The 24,490-nt window shown below is 40.4% G+C and overlaps 1 protein-coding gene across 2 annotated transcripts in view; it reads left to right on the top strand.

Moving 5' to 3' along the window:
* The first annotated feature begins 2,215 nt into the window (after positions 1 to 2,215).
* The window catches only part of exoc4 (exocyst complex component 4), a 107,178-nt gene continuing 84,903 nt past the window's right edge, over positions 2,216 to 24,490 (top strand). The window contains exons 1-8 of one of the 2 annotated variants that reach the window (XM_069519330.1): positions 2,216 to 2,380; positions 3,188 to 3,377; positions 4,025 to 4,219; positions 6,893 to 7,086; positions 8,574 to 8,683; positions 11,390 to 11,481; positions 11,611 to 11,765; positions 17,414 to 17,594. In XM_069519330.1, the coding sequence (XP_069375431.1) occupies positions 2,301 to 2,380; positions 3,188 to 3,377; positions 4,025 to 4,219; positions 6,893 to 7,086; positions 8,574 to 8,683; positions 11,390 to 11,481; positions 11,611 to 11,765; positions 17,414 to 17,594 (1,197 nt within the window). In that variant the 5' untranslated portion in view covers positions 2,216 to 2,300. The remainder of the gene's footprint in view (positions 2,381 to 3,187; positions 3,378 to 4,024; positions 4,220 to 6,892; positions 7,087 to 8,573; positions 8,684 to 11,389; positions 11,482 to 11,610; positions 11,766 to 17,413; positions 17,595 to 24,490) is intronic. The other variant, XM_069519329.1, reaches the window with a different exon arrangement.

Here is a 24,490-nt window from a genome sequence, read left to right as displayed (position 1 = left end):
ACAATCACCAAGAGGAGACGTTTTTTTTATTAAAAAGGTGAAAGTGACACAAACAAGAAACTGAATAATAATTCCCATAATGACCTAATCGCTATTTTTACAACAAAGATTAAAATAAAGATCAATGTGTGGATTATAATATCCATGCAAACACATCCTTGCGTAAATGTGATAGTAGACTACACTAGCATACATACTGATTTCCATTTGCACACATATCTTTACCCATATACATACATACTTGTGTAGTTATATGTTTATTTATGCTTTTATATAAAAAGTTACATTTACAACATTTTCCAACCTTCACCTTGGCTCAAACCATCCCACCCATATTTTAAAATGTAATTCTGTTATTTATTCCTATTTATAACATTTTTTGAGAGCCAATTGATACTTCTAAATATAATTCCAACAATTAGTGACTAATTGTTACAGCATCACACTGTTTGAGTCCCCAGCCTTTTCCTAGAAGGCAAATGTTCTCATTGTAACATAAAAAGTAACTGTTTGATTAAAAATGTTGTAACAAGTTTCCAAAGTTTGTGTTACTGGAGAGGTTAAAATACTGTGTTTACACAATCTTTTTATCTTTCTGTTGTATTTCTCTGACAATAATTATTAAAGCTATTAGAATATATCCACAGTGACTCACTCAATTAATCACAACCTCAAAATGACATCAAAAAATGTTCCTAAGACGAAGATCATCAATTATTTAATGATCATGAGAACCCTATCTGAGGGAAAGCACCTGTTTAAAAGTTTACTTTTGCTAATAGAACTCCATCTTAATTAATATCATCTGCTGTTTCAAATTGTGTTCTGAAACTTTGTGCAACTTTAATTTGGTAAAGTAGCTGCGCCATTAATCAAAATGCTGTAAAAGTCAGAATTTCTTCATTGAAGACTAAGTAATTGAGATACAGCATCTGCATTCACAAAGTCCTGATTGCCCTTAATGCTCCACATACAGGCCAGTCAGTCAAAGCTATAGTTTAGTGTCCAAACACGCGTCAGCAAGAAGAAAATAACCTTGGTGCTGTGTGAAAGAATCACAGTAGATTAGTTGGACTGATGGGACACGGGCTGGAGGCTGCGAGGCGATAAGAACTTCAAAATTAAACTTGGGCCTGGGAAGCTATAGGTGCCGTCAAAAGAAAAACTGTGGCTCCTGCATGACACAGGGATTGTTCCATTTCTCTTTTTTTTATTTTTGGGGGGAGAGACACAAAGATCACCCACAATGTTATCTCCCCGGTCCACCAGTGCATCAATCAGGGCCCGGGCTGCTGGGAATCGACCTCTTTTTGCTCCAGAATCAATGCCCTCGCTCATTCTCATCGGTACAGCAGAGATTGTCAGAGATACAGCACAGGAGAGCCCCGCCAAATCCAACACTATATGTTCCAAATGGGGGAGGCTATTAACTCACTGACACGCACTCTTTCTCTCCCTTCTCCTCTGCTCCACCTTGGCTTTAACTGTCTCAGGACTGGAAGTGTTACAGTTAAAACCCCTTTTCTATTGATATTTGTGTTGCATGTAAAACATTACAGCATTACACTGACATATCGTCATTATAGAACTTCTATGAATTTGTGTCACAATACAACATAGTGCACCACATGCTTGAGGCAAACAATTTAGCATCCAGATGAGACAGATCTCTGTTCTTGAGGATGACCAATGAGAAATGGAATATTTTGAAATGATTTCTATTTCCATAGGCCTGTAATAAGAAATAGTCATACTACGGTGGCCAAGATGTGCAAATCACAAATAACAAAATAAAACAACATTGACACTTACACTCTCAACAGGAATTGTCTCAGATAGCAGATGTGTGAAATGCTGACAAAATGTATTTTGCGATTTGTTTTTTTTATTCGCAGTTGTGTTTTCTTTTTTCATTTGCTGTTGTGTTTCATTATCCTCCTTCTTATTCACCATTATGTTTTCTTATCTGCTTTTGGATGTATTGTTTTTATTTTGGATGGTTTTGGGATTTGATGTCATGATTTGTACTCCAGGGCCACCGTATCCTACACATACAGACTTATGATTCTATAATGTGCAAGTTTTTAGTTAAATTGCTGTTTTACCACGGATCTATTATCTATAACACTGTATTCAGAGATTCAGACCAGGCCCCTCACGTCTGTGGCTGCAGCAGTCACAGTAAAAGTGCATCACCGCTGCAGAGTGACGCTCCTCCTCCTTAAACCACAACTCCCAGAGTTCCGCGGTGTAACCTCGCGCTTCTCACTTCCTGTTTGGGTGCCGCAGCTGGAGCAAAGATGGCAGCTGACACAGGGAGGTACAGGAGTGCTGTTAGCAAAAACAAAGACCCCTCTGGTCTCCTCATCTCCGTCATAAGGTGAGCTTTGCTTCCTCTACGACAGCTAACACGGCTGCGACAGGTCGGACAGCCGGTTAAGTGTTGTCGCATTTCGACACGGAGACGAAATGTCAGCTAGCTCTTATGCTAAAAGTTAGCTTCATCCTTCCTGTCCTGTCAAGTATATGAAAGAAATGAAAGCACGTTTAGTGTTTGATACCCTTATCTCATGTCGGTTAATGATAGCATTAGCTTTATTTCCACATTGAGAAGAAGAAAACTGTTAAATCTCACTTGGTCACGAGGTGTGTCTTATTAATTAGTTCAATTATTGGTCGTTTGATGATAAACTCAAATACTTGAGAGGTGTCGCTTAGCAACAGCTGCAATAAAACTATTGTAATGTAGAACAAATGTTTTGTTGATTGTGTCCGGACATGGATCTATTCATCACTCTAAGTCACTAACGGTTTGAATGGCTGCCTGGAATTATGAAACGGAAAGTGACCATGAAGTATGCGATCCAAACTTCTCAGTTCTAGTTTGCTATTTGAACTACATAGAAGTAAATACAAAGGTACTGTTTTGCATCTGGGAGCATCAAACAAGTGATATCTGTTAAGTTTGTAAAAACATTCATTATTGAACGACACCACCAATAATGCTGCTGTTTCATCCATTTGTTATTGCATGATCCTACCTGTTCATGTTGTCATGTAACCTGCACTGTGTGATGCCATCCAAAGTGTTGTACTGTACTGATGAACCTCATCCTTACATATCATGTTCACTTAGTTTTTAGATTGAGTCCCACTTCTTCTTCTTATCCTCTTCTCCCTGATGCAGGACCCTGTCCAGCAGCGACGATGTGGAGGACAGGGAGACGGAGAAGGGGCGTCTGGAAGAGGCCTTTGAAACATGTGACAGGGATCTCGACGAGCTGATTGTTCAGCATTATGCAGAGCTCACCACTGCCATCAGGACCTACCAGAGCATCACAGAGCGCATCACCAGCTCCCGCAACAAGATCAAACAGGTAGAAAGCAGAGTTTGATTCAAAACATGGCTCAAATGAACCAGAAGGGTTGAAAAAGTGTTACTCTCTTGATTCACTAAAAGGGTCTCTTAACTTTTTAGATCAGATATTTGCCTTGTCGTAGTAGGAAAAGCACAGGGGTTGAAATATCATTAACAATAATAAAGATTCCCAGAAGCATGTGACAGTAAACCAGCAGCTACCTGGTCCTTGAAACCAAAGCAGCTCAGTGGAATTCAACCATCACCAATTTACATCTTTGTTTTTCTTACTGTGACTTGTCAAAATGTCTTATCTGAAAAATGTTTGTGAAAAACCTTCAGCAATGTTCCTATCTTAAACCTGAGGTTCAATCTGCCAGTGAAAACACAAACTTTTCAGATACCCTACACTGAGTTAATTTTAATTAAGTTGGAAATGTAATTAAGTTGAAATATTGTTTGTTATTAGGTATTTTGCTGTCGCCCAATCTCTTAATAACCAAATAAGTCATAAACGCTGACAATCCTGAGTATTAAACTGAATTACTTATCTGAAACAGTTTGTGCCACACCTCTAAAATGCTTTTATTCTGAAGAACTACAGTAACTAAACTGTGCCTCAGGACCAGGCTCGGTGTCATGACTTCAACTCGCTCTGCCCTGCAGGTTAAGGAGAACCTCCTCTCCTGTAAGATGCTTCTTCACTGCAAAAGGGACGAGCTGAGGAAGCTGTGGATTGAAGGCATTGAGCACAAGCATGTCCTCCAGCTGCTGGATGAAATTGAAAGCATCAAGCAGGTGCCTCAGCGGCTGGAGACCTACATGGCGAGCAAACACTACCTTCGTGCCACAGATATGCTGGTGAGTAGACTGATTGCCAGAGGATTGGCTGTACAGAAGCATTCTGTCTTGATGTGTATATTATTCCTGTTAGACAGAGAGGCAAACAGACAGAGTGAGGAACTAATAGATTGTTTTTGACTGTCTGGTTGGATGGTATGTGGGGTAAAGAAAGTGAGGAAAGTTGTCTTGTTGCTGATGTTCTGAGAAAACATATTGACACTCAGCATATAAATGAGGCAAAACTGATAGGGTGCTTCTGAGACCAATTGTGTGCAGCACACATACATAAACACCTGTGTTTATGAAGTCCTGCTGCTGAGATTGATTTCTAGTTGGGTGCCTTTCATCCTTTTAAAGAATCCTATTTGAGTCCAGTACGTGGAACTCTTTTACTTCAAGCAAGCAAGCATCATCTAAGGGCACTGCAGGTGTGGATGCATGCGTGTACACCTCTCCTTTTGATGTGTGTTTTGCAGTACGCTCGGCAGGGGAGCTGGAGGATGATATTGAGGACTAAATGACCAAACACTGTAGTCTCTCTGTTCCTTCCCTTTCCCTCTATCCCTTCCTCTGTCACTCCTACACATCTTCCTCCAGACTTTGGTCATAATTACTTTGCTAGAATAGGGTTATCTGAGGATGAGGGGTAAAAAGAGGGATGATGCTGTATCCTAAGGACCATGAAAATCATCTTTGTGGGCATTGAAATAAGTGGAACTTCATTCAACCTGTGCTCAGCCGGATCAGTGTGTTTTGAAAGTATGTGGAAGGATCAAAGCCAGTCGGATGCTCCGCCTCTGTGTTGAGGATGGAGGATTTTCATAGGTATGTTAAAAACCAGACTTGAAAGCAGTTTTTTGTGCCTGTACTTATCAAAATGCTGTTGGATGCTTTCGTTCTACCTTTTGCTTTGGTGACAAGCAGTTCATGAATAAATAATGTATAAAGAGTCCATTTTAAATAACCTACACTTCTGCCCGAGTAGATAATGCTATTTGTCATTATAAAAGGCAAAATGACATCCTTGAAATAACATAATTTGTATATGTATGATTCCACCAACCATTACACATTGATTTCTAATACTTTAGATATGAAGTAATAAACACACTTTGTGAACTAAAATGAGTCAAACTGACACTGAAAATCATTGCTAGAGAATTTGGTGTATTTTTATTTCATTTCATTAACATGTCATTTAATTTGCTTCATTGATTTTAAACAGGCAACATAAAAACCGCAAAGGTTTTTATCTCAGATTTATTTCTCATAGTTCATCTTTCAGCTGGGACAGAATCACAAAGTCTATGCTCACAGAGCAGTGGGTATAGAAGTAAGACTATGATCTCTGCTATTGAATGGCAGTTTTAAAACCCATGGAGTTGGTTAAAATAAGACCAGCTTTGGTTCCTGAAACCTCTCCTCTCCTCTCCTCTCCTCTCCTCTCCTCTCCTCTCCTCTCCTCTCCTCTCCTCCTCATCACCCTCTTTGTCCTTATCTCCATTTCTCACAAGCAACTCCAAAGCAAATTCAGTAGAGGCTTTATATACCTCATTACACCGACAAGCCTGGCCGCCTAATGATGTTAACCAGCCTTCCTCTGTCATCCCAGCAAATGGTAATGAGATAGCCCCCCACACACAGACACATAAGTGTTAAATGATTTACAGTCACACATATAATCATACAGAGAGACACACACACCGAATACGCAAATCCTTAAAGGCATTCCAAGTTATTCTATTAAGCCAAAGGGGGTGATCACGCAGCGCATTAGCTCATCTTGTCACTAATGTGACTCTCCTTTGCATCAACACACACTTGACCCATGCCCTCCCAACCCTCCCTCCAGTACCCATTTCCCCCCATTGCCCATTTCCCCCCTGGCCTGCCCTGGCCGGTCGTACAAATATCCTGCGCAGCGCTATCATCTGGCCATTAGTGCTCTTGAAATACACCCAGAAAAACACATTCATACACATAAATATACACACAGAGACAGGCGCATTTTATTTAATGGTGTGAGGATTTATTAATTGCAAACAATCTGCAACCGCTGCTACTCCTGCTAATGAAACCCGAGAAAAGAGGGAAAGGAGGGAGGCAGGCTGGGTGAATTTTAGAGAAAAAATATAGAGCGTGACTAAGGAGTGCATGAACAGACTTTAGAGCAGGTTTTTTTTTTTTTTTTTTTCATGTTTATATTTGTTGGTTGAATGAAGATAAAATAATAAGATTCAATAAATTAAAAAAATTAGATGAAAAACATAAATACATTTGTACATTCATTTGTTTAGATTGTAATGAGGCGTTGTAAATTCGGACGGAGTGTTGTTTTGTTGTATTGTTCATGTTTTTGAAGATGGAGAAGCTTCATGTGCAGGCGTCATTAAGAGAGGAATCTTGAAGAAGAAAAAAACTTGACTGATGGTAGTGAAGACAGTTTAGGAGGAAAGTTAGATTATTTTGCTGTTTGGTTATTGTGGGCAGATGCATCACACACAGCGGAGAAGTGGCCACAGAGAAGTGGGACGAGAGTTTTCTTTTGCACTAGATGATTGGTCTATATTTGTAGTGTGGAGTTTGTAGTAGTATCGAGGAAGGAAGGCAGGTAGAAGACAGGTAGAACGGTCATAGTATTTAAGTAGATGTTGTTTGTGTAATTAATTCATATCATATTATCATATACAGGTGACAGCCGTGGAGTCCTTGGAGGGCCCCTTGCTGCAGGTGGAGGGGCTCGGAGATCTGCGGTTGGAGCTCCACAGCAAGAAACTCAACATCCACCTTGTGCTCATTGATGAGCTGCACCGACACCTCTACATCAAGTCCACAAGTCGCCTGGGACACAAGAACAAGGACAAAAATGCCGTTCGCCTCCCAGGGTAAGAACAATTCCTAATATAATCTAGTTATAATTTGATGTTGCTGTTCTCTCAGTATTATCAAACTCTTGAGTGTTTTTTTTTACTTGATTGTACATGATATAATATGTGATCAGTGTTTTATTATTGCTTCTGTTTTTGTGCAGGCACAGTACCGTGACTGTTGGTTATAAACTGACTCTACAGTCTAACTTTAGGGTGCTGTAAATTGGGACTAGGGATTTAATTTCATCACATTTAATTTCTTTTATGAACTTCCCTAATAGCTTCAACAAAGCTGCAGATATTCCTTTATGGCTCCACAAACACACAATAGATTTTTTTTTTGTTTCAGTATTATCACTGATATACCTCATACAACAGTGTAAGATTGCTAGAGAAAGTGGAGTTGAAAAAAGTCATAGCTTGTTATAAAAATATATATATTTTAGTCAGTTAGTTTGTTTGTGTCTGAAGAATAAAAAACCTTTTATTGTTTGCTATTTTGTAGTCAACAGAAATGCAGCCTTCAAAGACTGTATAGATGTGCCTTCATTATAAGTTATTCCACTGCCGGGACAACTGAGTGCAACTTGCCAGTTATTTACTTTATGCAAACCCAGCCAATTCCTGACAAAAACAATTAGACCCTGTCTCACTTGTTGCTCGACTTCTTCATGTTTGTACTTTGTGCTGTGAGGTTGCAAAGAAACAGATCAAAACACCCTGAATCACTTGCTGTAAAGACACAAACAGCACTAATTTGCTCACATGGAATTAGGAACATGCACTTTGAGTCATGATAGGTGTTACAATAAGAAAATCTGACAAATCAAACTGCACACATTGTGATAATGGTTTGGGTTTTTCTTTTTTTAGGGAGCAAACCGTTGTTAGAAATCTAGGAGACAATGTTTACTTCCAATTACTGGCAGTAAATAAATAAGACGACAGAATGTAGCATCCACAGTTTTGCAGCCACTAGCAGAATAACTTATTGGGCATAATGTGGCACAATGGCTTTAAACACACTGTTGATGCTCTTGTGTTCTTTGTAAAACGTTCAGCTTAAGTGTTGTTTTCACTTGTGTGTGTGGTGCAGTAATTATGGTGGCGGTGGGTTGGTGAGGTATGATTTATTACTGAGGGTCAGCCAGTGACAGGTCCTGGCCTCCCTGTATTGGGTTGCCTCTAACAACAAGCCAGCCTCCATACACCCCACTCACTTAGCAGGCACACTGTGTTTATAACGCCTAACTTAAAGGACCTGGATTGCTTCCACCTCAAGCTTGAGGCTTGATAAATGGCTCATTGGAAAGCAGCACCAATCCCACCCACAAATGCAAGGATTTTTTTTTACAGTAGATTGTTTTTGTTAGAGAAGAGCAGGTTGGTGGATATGTTCGTGTATGTAAAAAATGTTTTCTTATACAAGACAGAAAACATCATATGAAATAAGTTGACTTCTTTTATTTTTGATAACCCCTAGATTTTATTTTCCTTCCCAGGTCTGCTGCCAAAGACACATCTCCCATGCCTGTGTTGGATGTCAGCAGTCTGTCCACCCCCCGCAAGCTTTTGGATTCATCACAGTACAGCACACCTGGATCCAGCAGTGGTACAGACTTTCAATCATTTTAGATGTGAGATGTAAGAAAACATAATAGACAAAAATTGGTGCTGGCTTTGCAGTTAACATAACCGTTTTCAGACACGACCTCCAGAGAATGTTCGCACAATAGGGTCCAGACTTTCTCTGGAGTTTGTCTTTCACACACGAACAATTCAGCAGGAAATTCTCCACTCAGATGCGTTCACAACAACCTAGAAATCTGCATTTAGGTGAGGCAGGGGCAGGACGTCACATTTTAACTCCGCTTCTACAAGTATGGCACCGCCCTGAGATATTTGCATTATTTATGTCTTTTTCATTTTTGGGTCTGTCCTATGCTAGAAAAGTCTTGAACGGGCTCTTTCTCTCTCTCCTTCTGTGTTCTCACATGGGCTCATTCGTACATTATCCAGATCCTTCACTGGAGCACTGGCTGGGGAAACTCAGGAGAAAGCCCGGAGCGTTCTCACAGAGAGTTGGGCTGAAAGCAGCTCATGATAGTGATGGAAAAACAAAAAAACAAAAACAAGGGGAAATTTCATGAAAGCCAATAGCTTAAAAAGTTTGCTCTTCATTAAAATGCCATACATAAGATAACTATAGAGATAAACATATCAGTAAAGTAGTGTTGTCTATGGATAACAAAGTGTGTGGATTTCTGTTAGCAATGTTATTTTCACTCTGCTGATATTCTTGGTGATAATGAAGTCATTAGCATCACTTTGTCTTACAACCATTTGCATGTCATTATGGGTGTGTATTCCCTTCTCTCTGGCGCACACACACACACACACACACACACACACACACACACACACACACACACCATTACTGGATTCACACACTTAACAGACAACACACCACTGATGCCTCATTGCACTTATACACACATACAACTTTGCACACAGACATACATACACCCAGATATCTTCCCTCGCAGTATATGTCATAAATGTCATAACATCTTCAACTATGATCATAGTATACGTTTCCCTCACTAAAATTATAATCATCTTGCCCCCCCAGCTGTACCATTAGTCACCCAGCATCTCTGTCATCGCAGCAGGCGAAAAGCATTCATTACACTCAAACCAGTAGCCAGTGCTTCTAACAGAGGCTGGTAATGCAGACTGTAATTTTACTCAGGATTGTGTGAATTCTCGCTCGGTCGTATAGCGTCGCCGCCGTATTCCCTCCAGGCACAGAGCAAGACAAACAAGGAGATAATGAAAAAAGTTAATCCTGCAATAACTTGGTGTTCCCTTAGTGTTTCTGAGTTTTCATCTTAAGCCTGGCACTTTTTTTTATAAACCACCCACTCTTGGCATTATAAATTAGTGACTCACCGTTTCGTTTTTAGCTCAGTGGATACCAGGCAATCATACTGTAAATACCACTCAGCGTCCACAGACATTTTAACTTATTCACATACTGTGCGTAAGCATGTGAATTGGCTCTGAAAAAAAGGTAGAATGTGGCCAACATTTCTCTGCCTTACAATTGTTAAATCATACTGCTGTGTTTCTACCTGTCTACCTCCATCTTTATCTCTTTCATCGTTTCACTTATGTACCTTTAACAACACATCTGTGCATGCCATGACCTGTGGCACACAAACACCCAAACAAAAGCAAGTATAACACCATTAATACATAATAAATTACCATTCAATTCGCCCACCATGCCGTCCTAAAAGTTCAAGCTAAACCACATTTTTACCAACATTACGTGGAGAAAACTGTGGCAATTAGCTACCACCGGGCGGTAAGTGCCAATATACCGCCACACTAACAACCGTGGTCACGACACAGCAGCCAGCTTCCATCAGCGGCCTAGCTTTGCCATTTTGTTTAATAGCATTTGAGCACCTCATTTGTAGCTAGTAATTGTCATAATTATTACACAAACAGTATAGTTGGAATGGGGAAAAGAGGAAGTACGCCCAAAGTCCATTAACTTGCCATAAACATTAACTCTCTTAACGCGCTTTGATGGGGAATTGGGAGGCCCCATCTAATGGAAATTAGAGCATCACTCCATGCTGCCACTCTCAATTTAGCCGCTAATGTGGCTAAGTCATATGGCGAGAGCATGAGGTGTGTGTGTGTGTGTGTGTGTGTGTGTGTGTGTGTGTGTGTGTGTGTGTGTGTGTGTGTGTGTGTGTGTGTGTGTGTGTGTGTGTGTGTGTGTGTGTGTGTGTGTGTGTGTGTGTGTGCGTGCGTGCGTGCGTGCGTGCGTGCGTGCGTGCAGGGGGGTGATAATAGGATAGGTGCAAGTGTGAGAGTTTTAATTAGAAATATGCACGATGTTAATATAGTAACATAAGTAAGAAAGAAACTATATTAAACTGCTGAATAGGTGACAAAGAAAGTCTCAATGAAAACTAAGTGATCTTTTTATGTTTGCCATATAATTTGTGCCACAATACAATACTGCACATTTGAAATCTTTGTCGAGGTGACAGGACGTGTTTTCAAGATCTTTGATTTGTGTCTCCAGAGAAAAATGACTCAAGACACCATATCAGGTCTCTAAGTGATCGCAAAGGCAAAAAAGCATAATGTCTCTTCATCATTATCATTAAATATTTGTCCAATGTTAAAATAATTTGATTTCTGTGCTTGTAAATGTTGTATTACCACTTAAGTGCTAACTTTTGTCTGTGTGTACATCCTCTATATGTATATTTCTGTATTTGTATTTCTTCTTTAGTGCGTGAGGACGGGCGAGAGCTGAACCAAGCTGACCTCCCTGAAGTGGATCCAGAGGAGAACAGTGCTGAGTTTATGGGAATCCTCATCAAGGTACATGAACCTCACTGACTACTGCTCACTCTTTATTATAACTTTATTAAAACCTTTTAACGTCACACCCGCCTTACTGATCTATGCTGTAACTTAAATAAAATGTTTGTGATGTTCTTTTTCCTTCAGGCTCTGGCCAAGTTGAAGAAAATCCCAGAGACTATCAAAGCCATAATGGAGCGTCTGGAACCTGAACTGAAACAGATCGTCAAGAGGTCCACCACTCAGATAGCTGACCATGCTTATCAGAGAGGCGAAATCCTGGCCCAGGAGTTCCAGCCGAGGTAAAGTATGGAGATATGGAGATACTCTATTAAAGTATCATGGCTTCCTGAGAGTGGAGAACGATCCCCTCAAGAGTAAGTTGCCAAAGCTCAGTAAAATAAATGGAGAAAACCAAATAGTAAATGAATAGTAAATGAGGAGGGAAATGAAAAGGGAGGGGGTACAGTAAATGTATCGCCTGAAGAGGAAACAATAAGCAATTCTGTGGAAAAATGAAAACCATCTTTTTTGAAATGATAATATTTGCCTGACAGAAGATAATAAGAAGCGCGAGTAATGTTTCCAAAAATGATCAGTGTAAACAGCAGTATGCAGCTACTGCTGTTACCGCTGATAAAAGCTGTCATTTGTAATCCCTGCAGTATTATATCTATGCAAAGGAGTTTTATTAAAGCAGCGTGCATGTTTGCTTATTCTTCTTTAGTTGTAGCATTCCCATTTGAATCAGTTCCCCAAAGTTGTTATGTAAAAGTTGGCCACTCTCCAATGGTCCAACCTTTGCTTCCCCTGATTCTTTATCATACTTTACAGCTTTTTTATCTTCCTACTAATTCCACCAACTGTCTGTTTGGATGTGGAATGCGTGTCTCACGAATCGCTCATCTAATACACTTGGGATGTTTATTTTTGATGACCTGAGGAAGGGCACCCCCCAGGTGAGGCAGTGTTCCTTCAGTTTGGGTTCGGATGCTGAGCTCCATCATGGCAACAACATATATAGAATAACTTCCTCAACAACAAAAGCTCAACATGCTTATTGTTGCTGTAATGCTTTATATTGAGCTGAATTGTAGAGGTTTTATTTTGAAGTTTTGAACTGTGGTCTGAAGATTGTGTTGATTGCTTCACAGACCTCTGAAAAAGCCAACATGTAATGTATGTATACGATGAATAATAAATATAATGTATCAGTAAACCATTTAAACTTAAATATAAACCACACATGTGAACAGTAATACATCTTTACTGCAGGTAAACCAGGTAGGATGAACAAAAAGTTTTCCATCTTCCCTCTCCACTTCTTGATGTGGATTGGATTAGTCTTTAGTCGCTTTTAGTGTTACATGCAGTTGGTGTTTTGCATTAGGAATTGACAGTGAAGGCAGCAGAGAACATGTTTTGAATGCGTTCCCAGGGTGTTGATAGTCAGACAGTCAACCAGGTGTGAAACACAGTAAAGACTAAGACTGGAAACACACCTGCCTCAGACCATGAAAACAGATACTCTGCTGCTTTAAACCTCACATGAGTCATGGTTAAACACACACCCATACATACACAAACAATTTCACACCTGCCCTAGCGGACCGCTAACATTTTAAAAGCGCTCACGTCGACTCCTGCAGACACACACACGGCACAGAGCACAGACTTGGGAAGCACAGGTCTCAGTCCACTGATCCTGAACCATTTAAGAGGAACGTCTTGTTTTCTGTCAGGGATGTTCTCTCTGGCCTCGTCCGCCTTCCCCTCTCCTGTTGCCTGCTGAATCTCATCTGACCTCAGTGTAATAGGCCACCACGTAGCTCATTCCCAGCACCGCTCCTAGCAGATTGTTTTAAGTTTGCCTGCGTGTGCCTATGTGTGTGCAAGCGCTTAACTCTGCATTTGTGTCGGGGCATGCTGAATTGCATTTGGACAAACACTTAGAGGTGTGTGTGTGTTTGTATTTGGATACATACACACCTAGTTCTGCCTATGTTCACTTCAATTTAAAGTCAAGGCTTGTTGCTATGGAAACTCCAACCAATGTACCACTTGTAAGAAACAATGGTCTTGCATTATTGCACACTATATTTTATAGCACTGCAGACTAGCAGGCAACACTTAAGCACTTTACAGCACATGCAGTGGTCTGGCTTGCTCCTGGAGCTTTATGTTCTCATTCACCCCGTTTGTGATCAGCCACATTGAAAGTGCCTTTTCATTTCCACCTCCTTTCACTAGATCTTTCATAAAGACACTCCACACAGGTTCCCACTACACGCTGCAAAGTTATTAGCATGCGCCACTGATCTGTGAGCAGTTCCTTTTAATTTACATCAAATTGGACTTGTTGAACTCGTATTCCTTTTCCTTTTTTGCATTTCAAAAACAGATCCTTGTTCCTCTGTTCTTTTTTTATATATATAGATATATATATATATGTATGTAGGAGCTTTTGAATCAAATTTTAAATCTCTCAGACAGAAAGAAAGAGCTGATTTAAAAGTGGAGAAATGCTTGAATGACCAGGACATTAGAATAAAAGGGAATGTGTTTTAAATCCAATTTAAAAAAACGAGAAAAACCTCATTGATCTGAAGAGTGATTGCTTGTCTCTTATGTTCTGTTTTTCTCTGCCTGTTCAGTCGAGTAGTCACTGGAAAAGTCTGAGGAGCAAATTTGTGTGAATGTGTTCCCACTCTGCGTCAGTTTGTGTGTAACAGCAGGATGACCTTGCACATTTAATACTTCAACTCTGTACTTTAAACACTCTGTAGACCCCTAATTCAATTATCTGTGACTGACGACCGACTTAATGAAAATGGGGCACTATCCTCGTCCTCCCAAAATGAAACACACAGGTGTTTTTCAGGGGTTTGCTCTGTACATCCATGTGTTTGCTCCCCGCTGTTTCTCCCAACTCTTCATCAGCCGTGTGCGCGTGTCTGATTCGACCCTGAGGGGAAATGAGAAGTGAGGTCTTAAAGGACAGACAATATGGATTAGGAAGGCCTCTGCTGGGAGTGCAATGAGTGTGTGAGTGGTAGGAGATGTGGTGCATTTGGAGATTGAGCAACAGAAGAGGTGACAAGGTCAGAGCTGTAAATTTCATGTTGGGGAACGTATGTTGTTCGTCCATTTCTGAAAGCTTCCTTTTTCTTGTCAGTCCATGTTTACACATGAGGTAGGAGGAGGGAAAGATTCCTTTCGCCGCTCACAGCTCTTCTCTTCGTCACATGAACATCTCCCATTCACCGAGTTATAACTCATAGTGATTTGTGCCGGCTTTACTCTCCATTAATAACATTTACTCGCTGCTGCTGCTGGTGTAGTGACAGACAGCCAACCAAAATGCCCCCCTAGTGAAACATCCATCCATCTCGCCTCCACATTATCCTTATACCTTCCCTGGGAAACCTTGGCCGCTTCCCAAAACTTTCAGCGTGTCTACTTTTCTTGAAATATTCAAATTGCTGGTAATTTGTATTGACTTGGCATTAATGAGGTTTTGGCTCGGGTGCTTTTGAGTGTACATAAAAGAGGCTTTGTTTTAGGCAGTCAAAGCTTCTCTGCTTGGGTCTTTTTTGATTCATGTAATAATTAGGCAGCAAACTCAGATTTTCACATCCATTGAGGAGGTTGTGTTTTCACCCCTCTCCGTTTTGTTTGTCTGTCAGCAAGATTACAAAAAAACTACTGATGTCCACAAAACTTGGATATAGACCAAGAAAGAAGGGATCCAGGATTTCTATATCTTTTAATAACATTGTGACATAAAGTGTTTTTTTAATTTTACATTTTCACCCATTTCTCACTGAATAATGCATGAGTCTTGTTAAAAAAGATAAATAAAAAAACGGCATATTTAGGGGAGTGATATCTATGAGTGTTTGCAATTTGGTGCAAACAAGATTTATTGGATTTAAATGTGTTTCATTGGGGGTATAGGCTTTTTATAGCCGCTGTATGGTAATACATTATGGCACGGATCAGGACAAAGGGGCGGATCCAGGAATTTATTATCACTTTCTCTATGGTGGAGGTTTGAGCTCTTCTGAATGCTTTCTAGTTCTAATTAAATCAGCAGAAAAACTGATTACGAAGGTGCAGGAATGATCCAGTTAGATCTGTCTGGGAAATATGAGGAGCTCTGATCCAGTCTCTGCATTGTCATTTTTACAAGAATTATCACATCAAAAGGTTTGCACAGATTACAGTTTATGTTTTTAAGGGAAGGTTCAGTTCCCCAGCAGGGTCCATTATCAAATAACCAATATTTTCATGAACTATTAATCTCTTGTCCTCTATAAAATTAAAAAAGAGGTTTCACTTGCTGCCAATTAATTTGAACCCGAATGAAATGTCAGACGAGTGCACTGAAAGAGTGTCGGAGAGTGTGACTGTATTTATATTAACTCTTAATATCTCCACTAAAATAAAGTGGGCACTCATTGGCATGGGTGCACTGGGTTCTCATTCAGACTCGGCTAATATAACCTGTGTTCACTCTTTACTTTGAAAGCTTTGTCCTTGTGCGGAAAGCAGCTATGACAGAGTCTGTATGAAAGTATAAGCACAGATGAGGCAACTGTGAGTTTCCAATCCACAGCGTAGCACTCAGATCAAGTGGAAGGTTAGTTTGGTTTCGGCTGCACATTCTCCTTCAGCCAGAGCCATTTAGAGCTAATGAGAGTATAGCTGCTCCTTCTGTTCGAGTCCAGGTTTGGTCCACCGCACTGCTTTTACATTAGCCAGCCCAGGTGATGTGTTTTATTACTGCAGGTGAAATATTTGTGAAAAGTTCCCATTAATATTTTCTCTATTCCCTTGTTCCTATTTTTTTCTGTTATTGTGCTTTATCTCAGTTTATTGGATTTTTAATAATACACTTCATTTATATTGCATTTCTCATTTCATGGAATGCAGCTTGTGGTGCTATACATTAAAAAGATGGTTAAAGCAGAAACAACAAAGGATGTTAAAACAATATAAAATGTGTTCAGATTAGGATGAAAAAAAAGACATGGTCAAATTGATTAAAAGCAAAACCAAAGAATCTTTTAAATGTGTCAACAGATACATTTCTCATTTGCATTGGAAGCTTTTTCCAAATGTTTATTGCATAATTACAAAAATATGCTTTACTGTACTTTTGCAGTCTTCTCTAGTTTATGCGTAATTTGACTTTTTAATTACACCTTATTTAGCTTGATTTGTTTTATCTAAATACATTTTAATAGGAATAATTGATTGCTTCAGTGCATTTAAACATTCATCTGGTAGCATTGAAGAGGTAAAGGGAATTCTAAGCAGGAGCTGAGATACACAATAATGTCCTCACATATTGAGTGCAGCACATTGTACGTTTGATACAACTGCTCACCATGATTATTTCTCGTTAGATTATCAATGGCGTCAGTATTTCTCGGCTGCTTTAATGGATACCATGAGTGAGGAGGTGAGGCAAACCTGGAGAAGGTGGCCATTAACTGTCGCAGTACTGTGTAGACTTTTATTGTCATTGTTGGCGATATGAAAAAAAAAGAAGTTAATTGGTGTGCTGGCTAGCAGCAGCAGTATATCACCTCGCTCTAAGACTCATTTTCCCTTTCTTGTAATATTCAAATGGAAGCAGAATTCTGTGGAGAATCAAGGCCAGTTTATTTTCCTTATTAATGAAGTGTTGAGTGAATTCATTGCTGGTTGTGTTTTCTCAGAGCTTAGTGAAAGAAAAGACCATGTGAAATTGCTTATATAATAAATGTTGCATTTCAGAATTCTTTTATGTTACAAAAGTAGAAAAAACTTTCACATTTTCGTTTATTTCTTTCAAATATTACCAAGACTCATTTCTCATAACTTCTCTCCATCCCCTCTCTTCTCCGAGTCTGTCCCACACTCACTCCTGCTCTCGTTCTGCTCTCTCTGCCTCCCTCTGCAGGCTGCTGCTGGAGCTGCTGGAGCTCTTGTTTGATAAGTTCAAGGCAGTGGCTCAGGCGCACAGCGTGGTGCTGGCCCACTTGCAGCAGATCGCGGTGCAGTGCCCGGGCAGAGCCCACGAAGAGGGGATCAAGCTGTACGAGCAGGCAGACGTCTCTGCTAAGATCCAGACGGTGCTGCAGGTCAGTATTAAACAACAGTGATAGTAAAAACATACCCTGACCATTGATATACAGTACATATACGTGCTTAGCAGGTACCTGTATGCTCATGAAAAGGTCAAAAGGCAAAAACTAGTCAAGGATTAGAATAAAAATGAAGCTGTAAACATCAATACCATAGAGATTAAATGGAAATCAAATGTAATTGGATAGTGCCATGCAGGGTTTGTCTTCTAGTGTCCAGTTTGCCATCGCTCCTAATAATATGGGGCCATATTGTGGCACTGAAACCGGTAACAAGTTTGCTTTCATGTTGAACTCTGGGTTGTTTGTGTTGCTCACCCTAACAGGCATACCCTCAGGCATTTGTTTTTCATTCCCCGCCATGGATATTTGCTCATCCTTGATTCCTCCGGTTTCTTAAAACATTGATTTAGTTCACCCTCTCTTACAGTAAATTAATCAGTGGAGGAGCCGGCTGCGGTGTGATGGATGGCATTCAATCTGTCAGTGAGAAGTAGCAAGGGAAGGAGACAGGCGAGGCTTGATTGCTCAGATTAATTTTCGGTTCTTTAATTGGTGTGTATTTATGCTGGGTTCCTGCTCCCTGCTCCCTGCTCCTGTGTGATTGGCTGAGGGGCTGAGCAGCTGTTGGACTGACCTATGGCGAATCTCGAAGGAAAATCTGTGGCAGTCGTTGCTGTCAAAGCGATCGCTGGGCGTGTCTATCTCAACGTGTGTGTGTTGATAACGAAAAGAAAACTGCGCTCTCCCTGGTGCTCCTTCACTGCGAGCCGTGTAATTTAAATTTATGACATTTTTCTGAAGCATGCCTCACGTGTATAACAACACTTTAAGTTGTCTGAGAGCTGGATTTTCTTAAAGAGGATGCTGAGCTTCTTCCTTAATTTTATGCTTTTCTATACGACTTAAATGCTAGTGAGGAACTCGACTTTCTAGTGCAGGAAAGTACAGTCGGAAACACGGCTTTCAAGAAGGCTAACCTCATCATTGCTATGGTGATCAATAGCGAGATAAGCAATTTAATGTTTATGTTTTTACATAAATAAAATGACAGAGCATTGCTGCCCGGTTAAATTGAAAGCCTGTTTAATTCAAGCTATCGCCTTCTGGCTCGTCTTCACTTATCAGCTGGCAGGCTTGACTGCATAAATACAGCGTGTGTGTTTAAATGCATGGGTGTGTGTATTTCAAAGGTTGTGACTGTGCATAGGCATGTGCTACGATAGCTCTGTTCTAGCAGTGTAGTTACATGAAGCCATTCCCCAGCATGCGACTGTTGCCAGCACCCAGTTACCAGGGACTCAATCCACCCCCCCCGTGTCCCCGCAATGTGAGATAATGTAATCTCTTGATTAGAATACTCATTACGTGAAATGAGGTTTTCTTATTCACTCACTGGTGTTATTATTTCCTGACCGATTGTATCAATATGAAGGCCCCCTCGTCCACACCTCCCTCCCCTTTGCCATTTCTCTCATGTCTTGCTTGTTGCTTCCATTTCCTCTTCTCCTTCTTTTCTTCCTTCCTCGGCATCATTCCTGCTGCCTCTGTATCACACTCCCTCACTTTCCTAATACTCTGTGCATATTCCTCTTGCTCCTTGTAATTTCCTTCTTGATCTCATTATCTTATTTATTTTTTTCTCTCACAACTCCCACACTCGCTTTTTCCCCCTTCGTTTAGCCCACTCTGTCTCAGAGAGTCACATATCGGCAATGAGAGAAATTACTGCTCCCACAGTGGCTCTGTTAAATATTACTGGATACTGAAACAGTTCTTATCTCGCGTTTAAATACCCTCAGAGGGGCAGTAACATGCTTGGCAATGGTTAGACTTTGGTTATGGTCTTTGTTAGTCCTGCATCTTGTTTCTTTCTTGCGTTTACGATGTAAAAGTCACACTTCTCAAATTGGTATGAAGGCTAAAATAATTGCCGACCATAAGTTGAGGCTAACACGGGCATCTTGTTGATTCAGTTTAAAACGAGGCAAGTCGTTTTTTAAGTAGCGATTGCAAATTTGTCGTAAGTTGTTAAATCGTGTCTAACGTTTTGTTATCTGAGATGTTAAGAAGACCTATTATTACGTCTACTTCGGTTGTTTACACTGAACCAAACAACGATCGCATAATGTTGCCACTTGTTGGTGTTCCATGTACCAAGGCATCTGCCCGCGGATATCAATTCATCCCTATGACTGCCTCTGCTGCCGGCTTAATTCCCGAACAACAATGCCTTTCCATTCCTCTTATAAAGAGCAGTGAGGTGGAATACTGGCACAACATTCCCGCTTGAACTGGTTGTATGAAAGAGGCTTTAGTTATTGCACTTAACGTCTTTGACATGTGCCGAAACCTCTTGGTACGTGTTATTTATTTCCTCACTTTGAGAGGTGGAGATACCAGGTTGACCTTTTCACATGACAGACCAGCAGACAGATGCGAGAGCTGACAGAAACACGGGGTGCACCCGGTTACAGGCCTCGGCTGAGAAACACTGTTCATCAATGTGTGGCTCAGGCCCAATAGGCTGAGAATGCTGAAGAAAAACAAGCTTTTAAAACTCCACATATGTGGAGTGGTTCTAATCCTAGTTCAGAAATGCTGCAGTTTCTCCTCAGTATTGTTTATTTCAGTGAAGAAGTATTGATTGGAAGCTTAAAAGACTGGATGGTAATCAGTGGTATTGATGCTGCAAGGAGTGTTTCAATGCCACTTCACAATTTTTCCACCGGCTTTCTGTAGAATGCGTGTGTGTATATGTATTGATTATTCACACCATTATTGAATTTACATTTCTAAGTGCCCACAGCACCACATTACTTCAATACTACCTGTGACTGCATTTCTGCACAGAAACTCTTCTGTTCTTCAAAACAATCTGTTCTGTCTGAGAAACCAGTGACTGGAATTTGTTTGTATTCAGAAAATATGATATCGTTCCATCACAGAATTGAAACGACCTGTCAGCCTGGCAACTTTAATGTGATGTTATCTGAGTTACAACATAAAGTCTAAACAACATCACGCGCCAAGTGAGAAAATCCTTCATAATTCAAAGTTGCCTTTGAATTATTAAAGCAACAAAAGTCACAATACGCCTTCAGGTAATTGGGTAACATAGTTCATCAAAGATCACAGTTCACAAACCTCCCCATGCATTCTTCATTAAGACCACCTAGTGGGAGTGTTATGTCATGCTGGCATCGAGTGTCTCTGGCTACTGACGTCCGACACCTCTTGACCTTGTCGGCTGTTCAGTTTGAGGCACGTGAGTTTATTAATTAGCTCGCCATTCGCTCATTCTGCGAGGATTCGTGGCTGGGTGACTGGCTCGCCGTGCCCGTTGTCTGCTGCGAGTGTGTGTGACCGGAGTACAAATCGCACTTTTAATGAGTGGCTTCCTCTCTGCAGACAAGGAACTCTGAGGCTGCGTTCAAAAATTATTGACGGATGTTTTCTGTCTCTGTGCTGTCTTTAAGAACTGATTCCCGGATCACAGATGCTTGACCAGAGAAATCAAACTTGTTCTCATTCCTCTGTATCTACAGATTTAAAGGGAGTAACAGGAGCTGAGCTGTTTTGATGTTGGCTCCACATAATGAGTCCAATTTTAAAAACAAACCTTAACTAGACTTATCTTGTTGAGTTAGATACTCAATGTCCCTGCTTTGGAATATACTTTGAAGCCCCAAGTGCGTTCTCAATTTGATACTGTGATTTTCCTGAGCTTTGGTCATATATTATAACACATTGCTTCTATCCATTTCATTATTATGACATTTCTTTCCTGTTTTTATGTATTCCTGATCTCCCCCTCTTTATCGATTCAGACAACAACAAGACGAGACCCAGTATCTTAGTCTAAACCTGCTTCATATTTAATCATTTTATTGCTGCAGATGTACCAAGACAAATGGGGTATTACGTTCGTGCCAGAGATATTTAAATATACAAGTGGCTTAAATATTCACAGCCTTCTCTCAGTGCATCAACAGAGTGAAAACGAGGTGAATTGAACTGCCAGAGAGTAGCCAGAAGACAATGATCTCTTTTAATTAGATATGAGGCGCAGACATCGCTGCGTCGCTCTCGCTGCAACATTTTAATCAATGTGTCAGATTTATTCCGCCGTCCAAAGCGCTGTTATATTTACATATCGTCCGCTGTCTGCATGGTATTGCAAAGTCTCATCTCTGTCAGCAACAGCCCCCACCCCCTCACATCTACTACATCAACATCACCGGAGACTTAATCAAATGCTGATGCATGTTTTCGCAGTAATTTCCTTGACTGTTGTCGATACATTTTATGACTTGATGTCGCAAGAAAGGACACAATATTTTGTCCTGTGCTGTAAACGCTATTGAGGAAGAATTCAGAGCTCTGTGATGAACAGTTTTCTCATCGGATACAAGGTGCTGCAGTGGTGGCAAATAGAATAAGCACCAGGGATTCATAAATAACTAAATACCATGCTCAACTTTGCTGTAATGCCAAAATAAAAGGAGTTCATTTTATGTTAAAGACCACACATTGTAGTGTGAGTAAACAATAAAAATGGCTAAATTATAGCTCTTAAAAAGTCTAAAATTTAAATATTAGAATTTAAGGTCTTAAAATCACATAGAAATACATAGAAATGTTCTATAGGTCTTAAATATGTTTAATCTTCCTATGATAACATTCCATGAACACTACTTCTGTTTGTTTTTTTAAAAGAAATGTTTTGGTTGCTTGCACAGTTTCTAATGTCTTAATGTGTTGTAGTTCTTTCTCAGTGATACAGATATTAGCATGTTGTAATAAAACTACAAACACCACGGTCAGATTTGATTTCAGTAAAGGTTTGTTTGTGTGGATACCTCCTGTCTCTCTGCCTGTTGTTTAATAGATAATGTGGCATTACCAAGGTTATTCTCTAATACATTTTTAATGTTTAATACATAATTTTGGGGAATTGTAGTACTCTGATATTCCTTCATATCCATCCCACTTTACATGGATACTTATGGTTTTAAAAAGTCGTTACATACTTACTATGGCAATAGTGTCATCGCTCTATGTCCAAGTATATTTAATATGTTTTGTCTGCTCTTCGATTGTTCAGTAAAATGTATTCAGTAATTATTGCTCTTGCAGCATTCATACTGTCAGAAATGAAACTGAGAAGCGTGAATTTGTAAAGGATGGTATCCATAGTAACACCATTCTATTATTCCTCTTCTCATTGTTTTTTGAAACAGAAAATACACATATCAATGTCAGGGGCACAGCAAGGACACGGGGGGAAATAAAAATGGATTTGAGTGAACACACAGGCACATCTCCTTTTCCTCCGACAACAAGATAGCCTTCAAAAGATTGACTTGATGTGGCCCGCTCCAGGTGGGATCCCCCGCTGGTCCACGGTAGTTCAGTGCTGCGGGAGTAGTTGTGGCTGAAGCTCTGTCCAAACTTGTGAAGGTTATTGAAATTTCTGGAACATAATCAATACAGGGTGTTTACAGAAACCTCTCTTCGACAGACCAAGGACACTTTGGGCTTCAACTTCAAACTAGCAGTGAGGGATATCAGTCAATATGTGTTGTGACAAGACACCAGCCGTGGGATTTAGTGGGAAAACAGCCGCTTTCAATAAAGCCTTGTAAAAGGAACAAAGCGCTAAGATTGTTCACTCGGCTGCTTTTACGATGGCTTAATAAGGAGAGAATGGGAGCAAAGGGGAGAGAAAACGAAGCGATGTTCATTTCTTTAATTTTAGTCGATTGTGTTCCCCGAGTTTACCCAACCACAAGTGCTCACCTGCGGAAATTTGAGTGACGCTCTCCTAATTGTTCTGATTTGTCAGTAATGGACAGAATGGAGGATGAGCACATGCTTTCTGGAGGCACAAAGGGTGATGTTGGGACATTTTGCGAGGTAGAAATAAATGGGAGTGCCGGTAATGAATTACGGAGGCAGAGTTCCATGAAGCTTTTCTCCACTTCTTAATAGAACTTTGAACTCAGCCCAGCAGACTGATTTAAGTTCTGGGCGAGACCCGAGCCACTCGAGTGCAGAACAAGCTCAGTCGCTTGATAGAATTACGTCGAACAGTTCTGGTGGAAATGATTGTCTTTGTCAGGAGAGCCCTTGAGAGAGATGTGTTTTGCATGTGTGCCCACTCACACACACAAACAGACAAACAGAAAAACGCGCACGCACACAGGAGTTGATATGAACTCTTGAGCTCGGTCTTATCATCTGGTGTGAAGAGCCATTTGACACCTGTCACATTTTTTCACGTACCGTCCCTTTTCCAGCCCCTGTCTCACAGATTCCCCCATGAATATTGATTTTCAGTGATGTCAGTCGGTTCCTTTACCCCTAGCCTGTTTCTCCATCAACCCTCTGAAACCTGAGTGGAAGTTACAGCGGAAGCCTGCTGATTTAATTTTCAACGAAGATACTGTTTTTGGTGAATTAGTCCAGATCCGTCCACGCTGAAGAAGTTACTTAGACGAGGCTTTGATGTTTAAACGCTGTAGTTTCAACCTGAACCCTTTGAGAATGATAAGTAGAAAGAGATATGAGTTTGTTTCCATCTGGTGCTGCCTGTTGCCAATTTTAAAAACACACACCGAGAGAGAGAGAGAGAGAGTGTGTTCATATTACATTTGCCCGATTTATCCCATTTCATGTCCACTGATAGCAGAGCCAGTTACATCAGATGTTGTTAATGCTCCAGGATTGAACTAAATTTAGAACCGGTTCCCATTTGGAACCAATCTACAATTAGTAATGTTAAACCAGTGAATATGTTTATTTTTGTCACTTGTGGATCTTTGTGTTACTCTCTGTTTTGGCAACTGCAAAACTCACTGCTGTTTATTCTCTATTATCTTATTATCACG

The sequence above is a fragment of the Paralichthys olivaceus genome, chromosome 23 (genome assembly GCF_024713975.1).
Source record: "Paralichthys olivaceus isolate ysfri-2021 chromosome 23, ASM2471397v2, whole genome shotgun sequence".
NCBI classification, from domain to species: domain Eukaryota; kingdom Metazoa; phylum Chordata; class Actinopteri; order Pleuronectiformes; family Paralichthyidae; genus Paralichthys; species Paralichthys olivaceus.
Note: the sequence above shows the minus strand (reverse complement) of the source record. Positions and strands in the feature narration are given on the sequence as shown.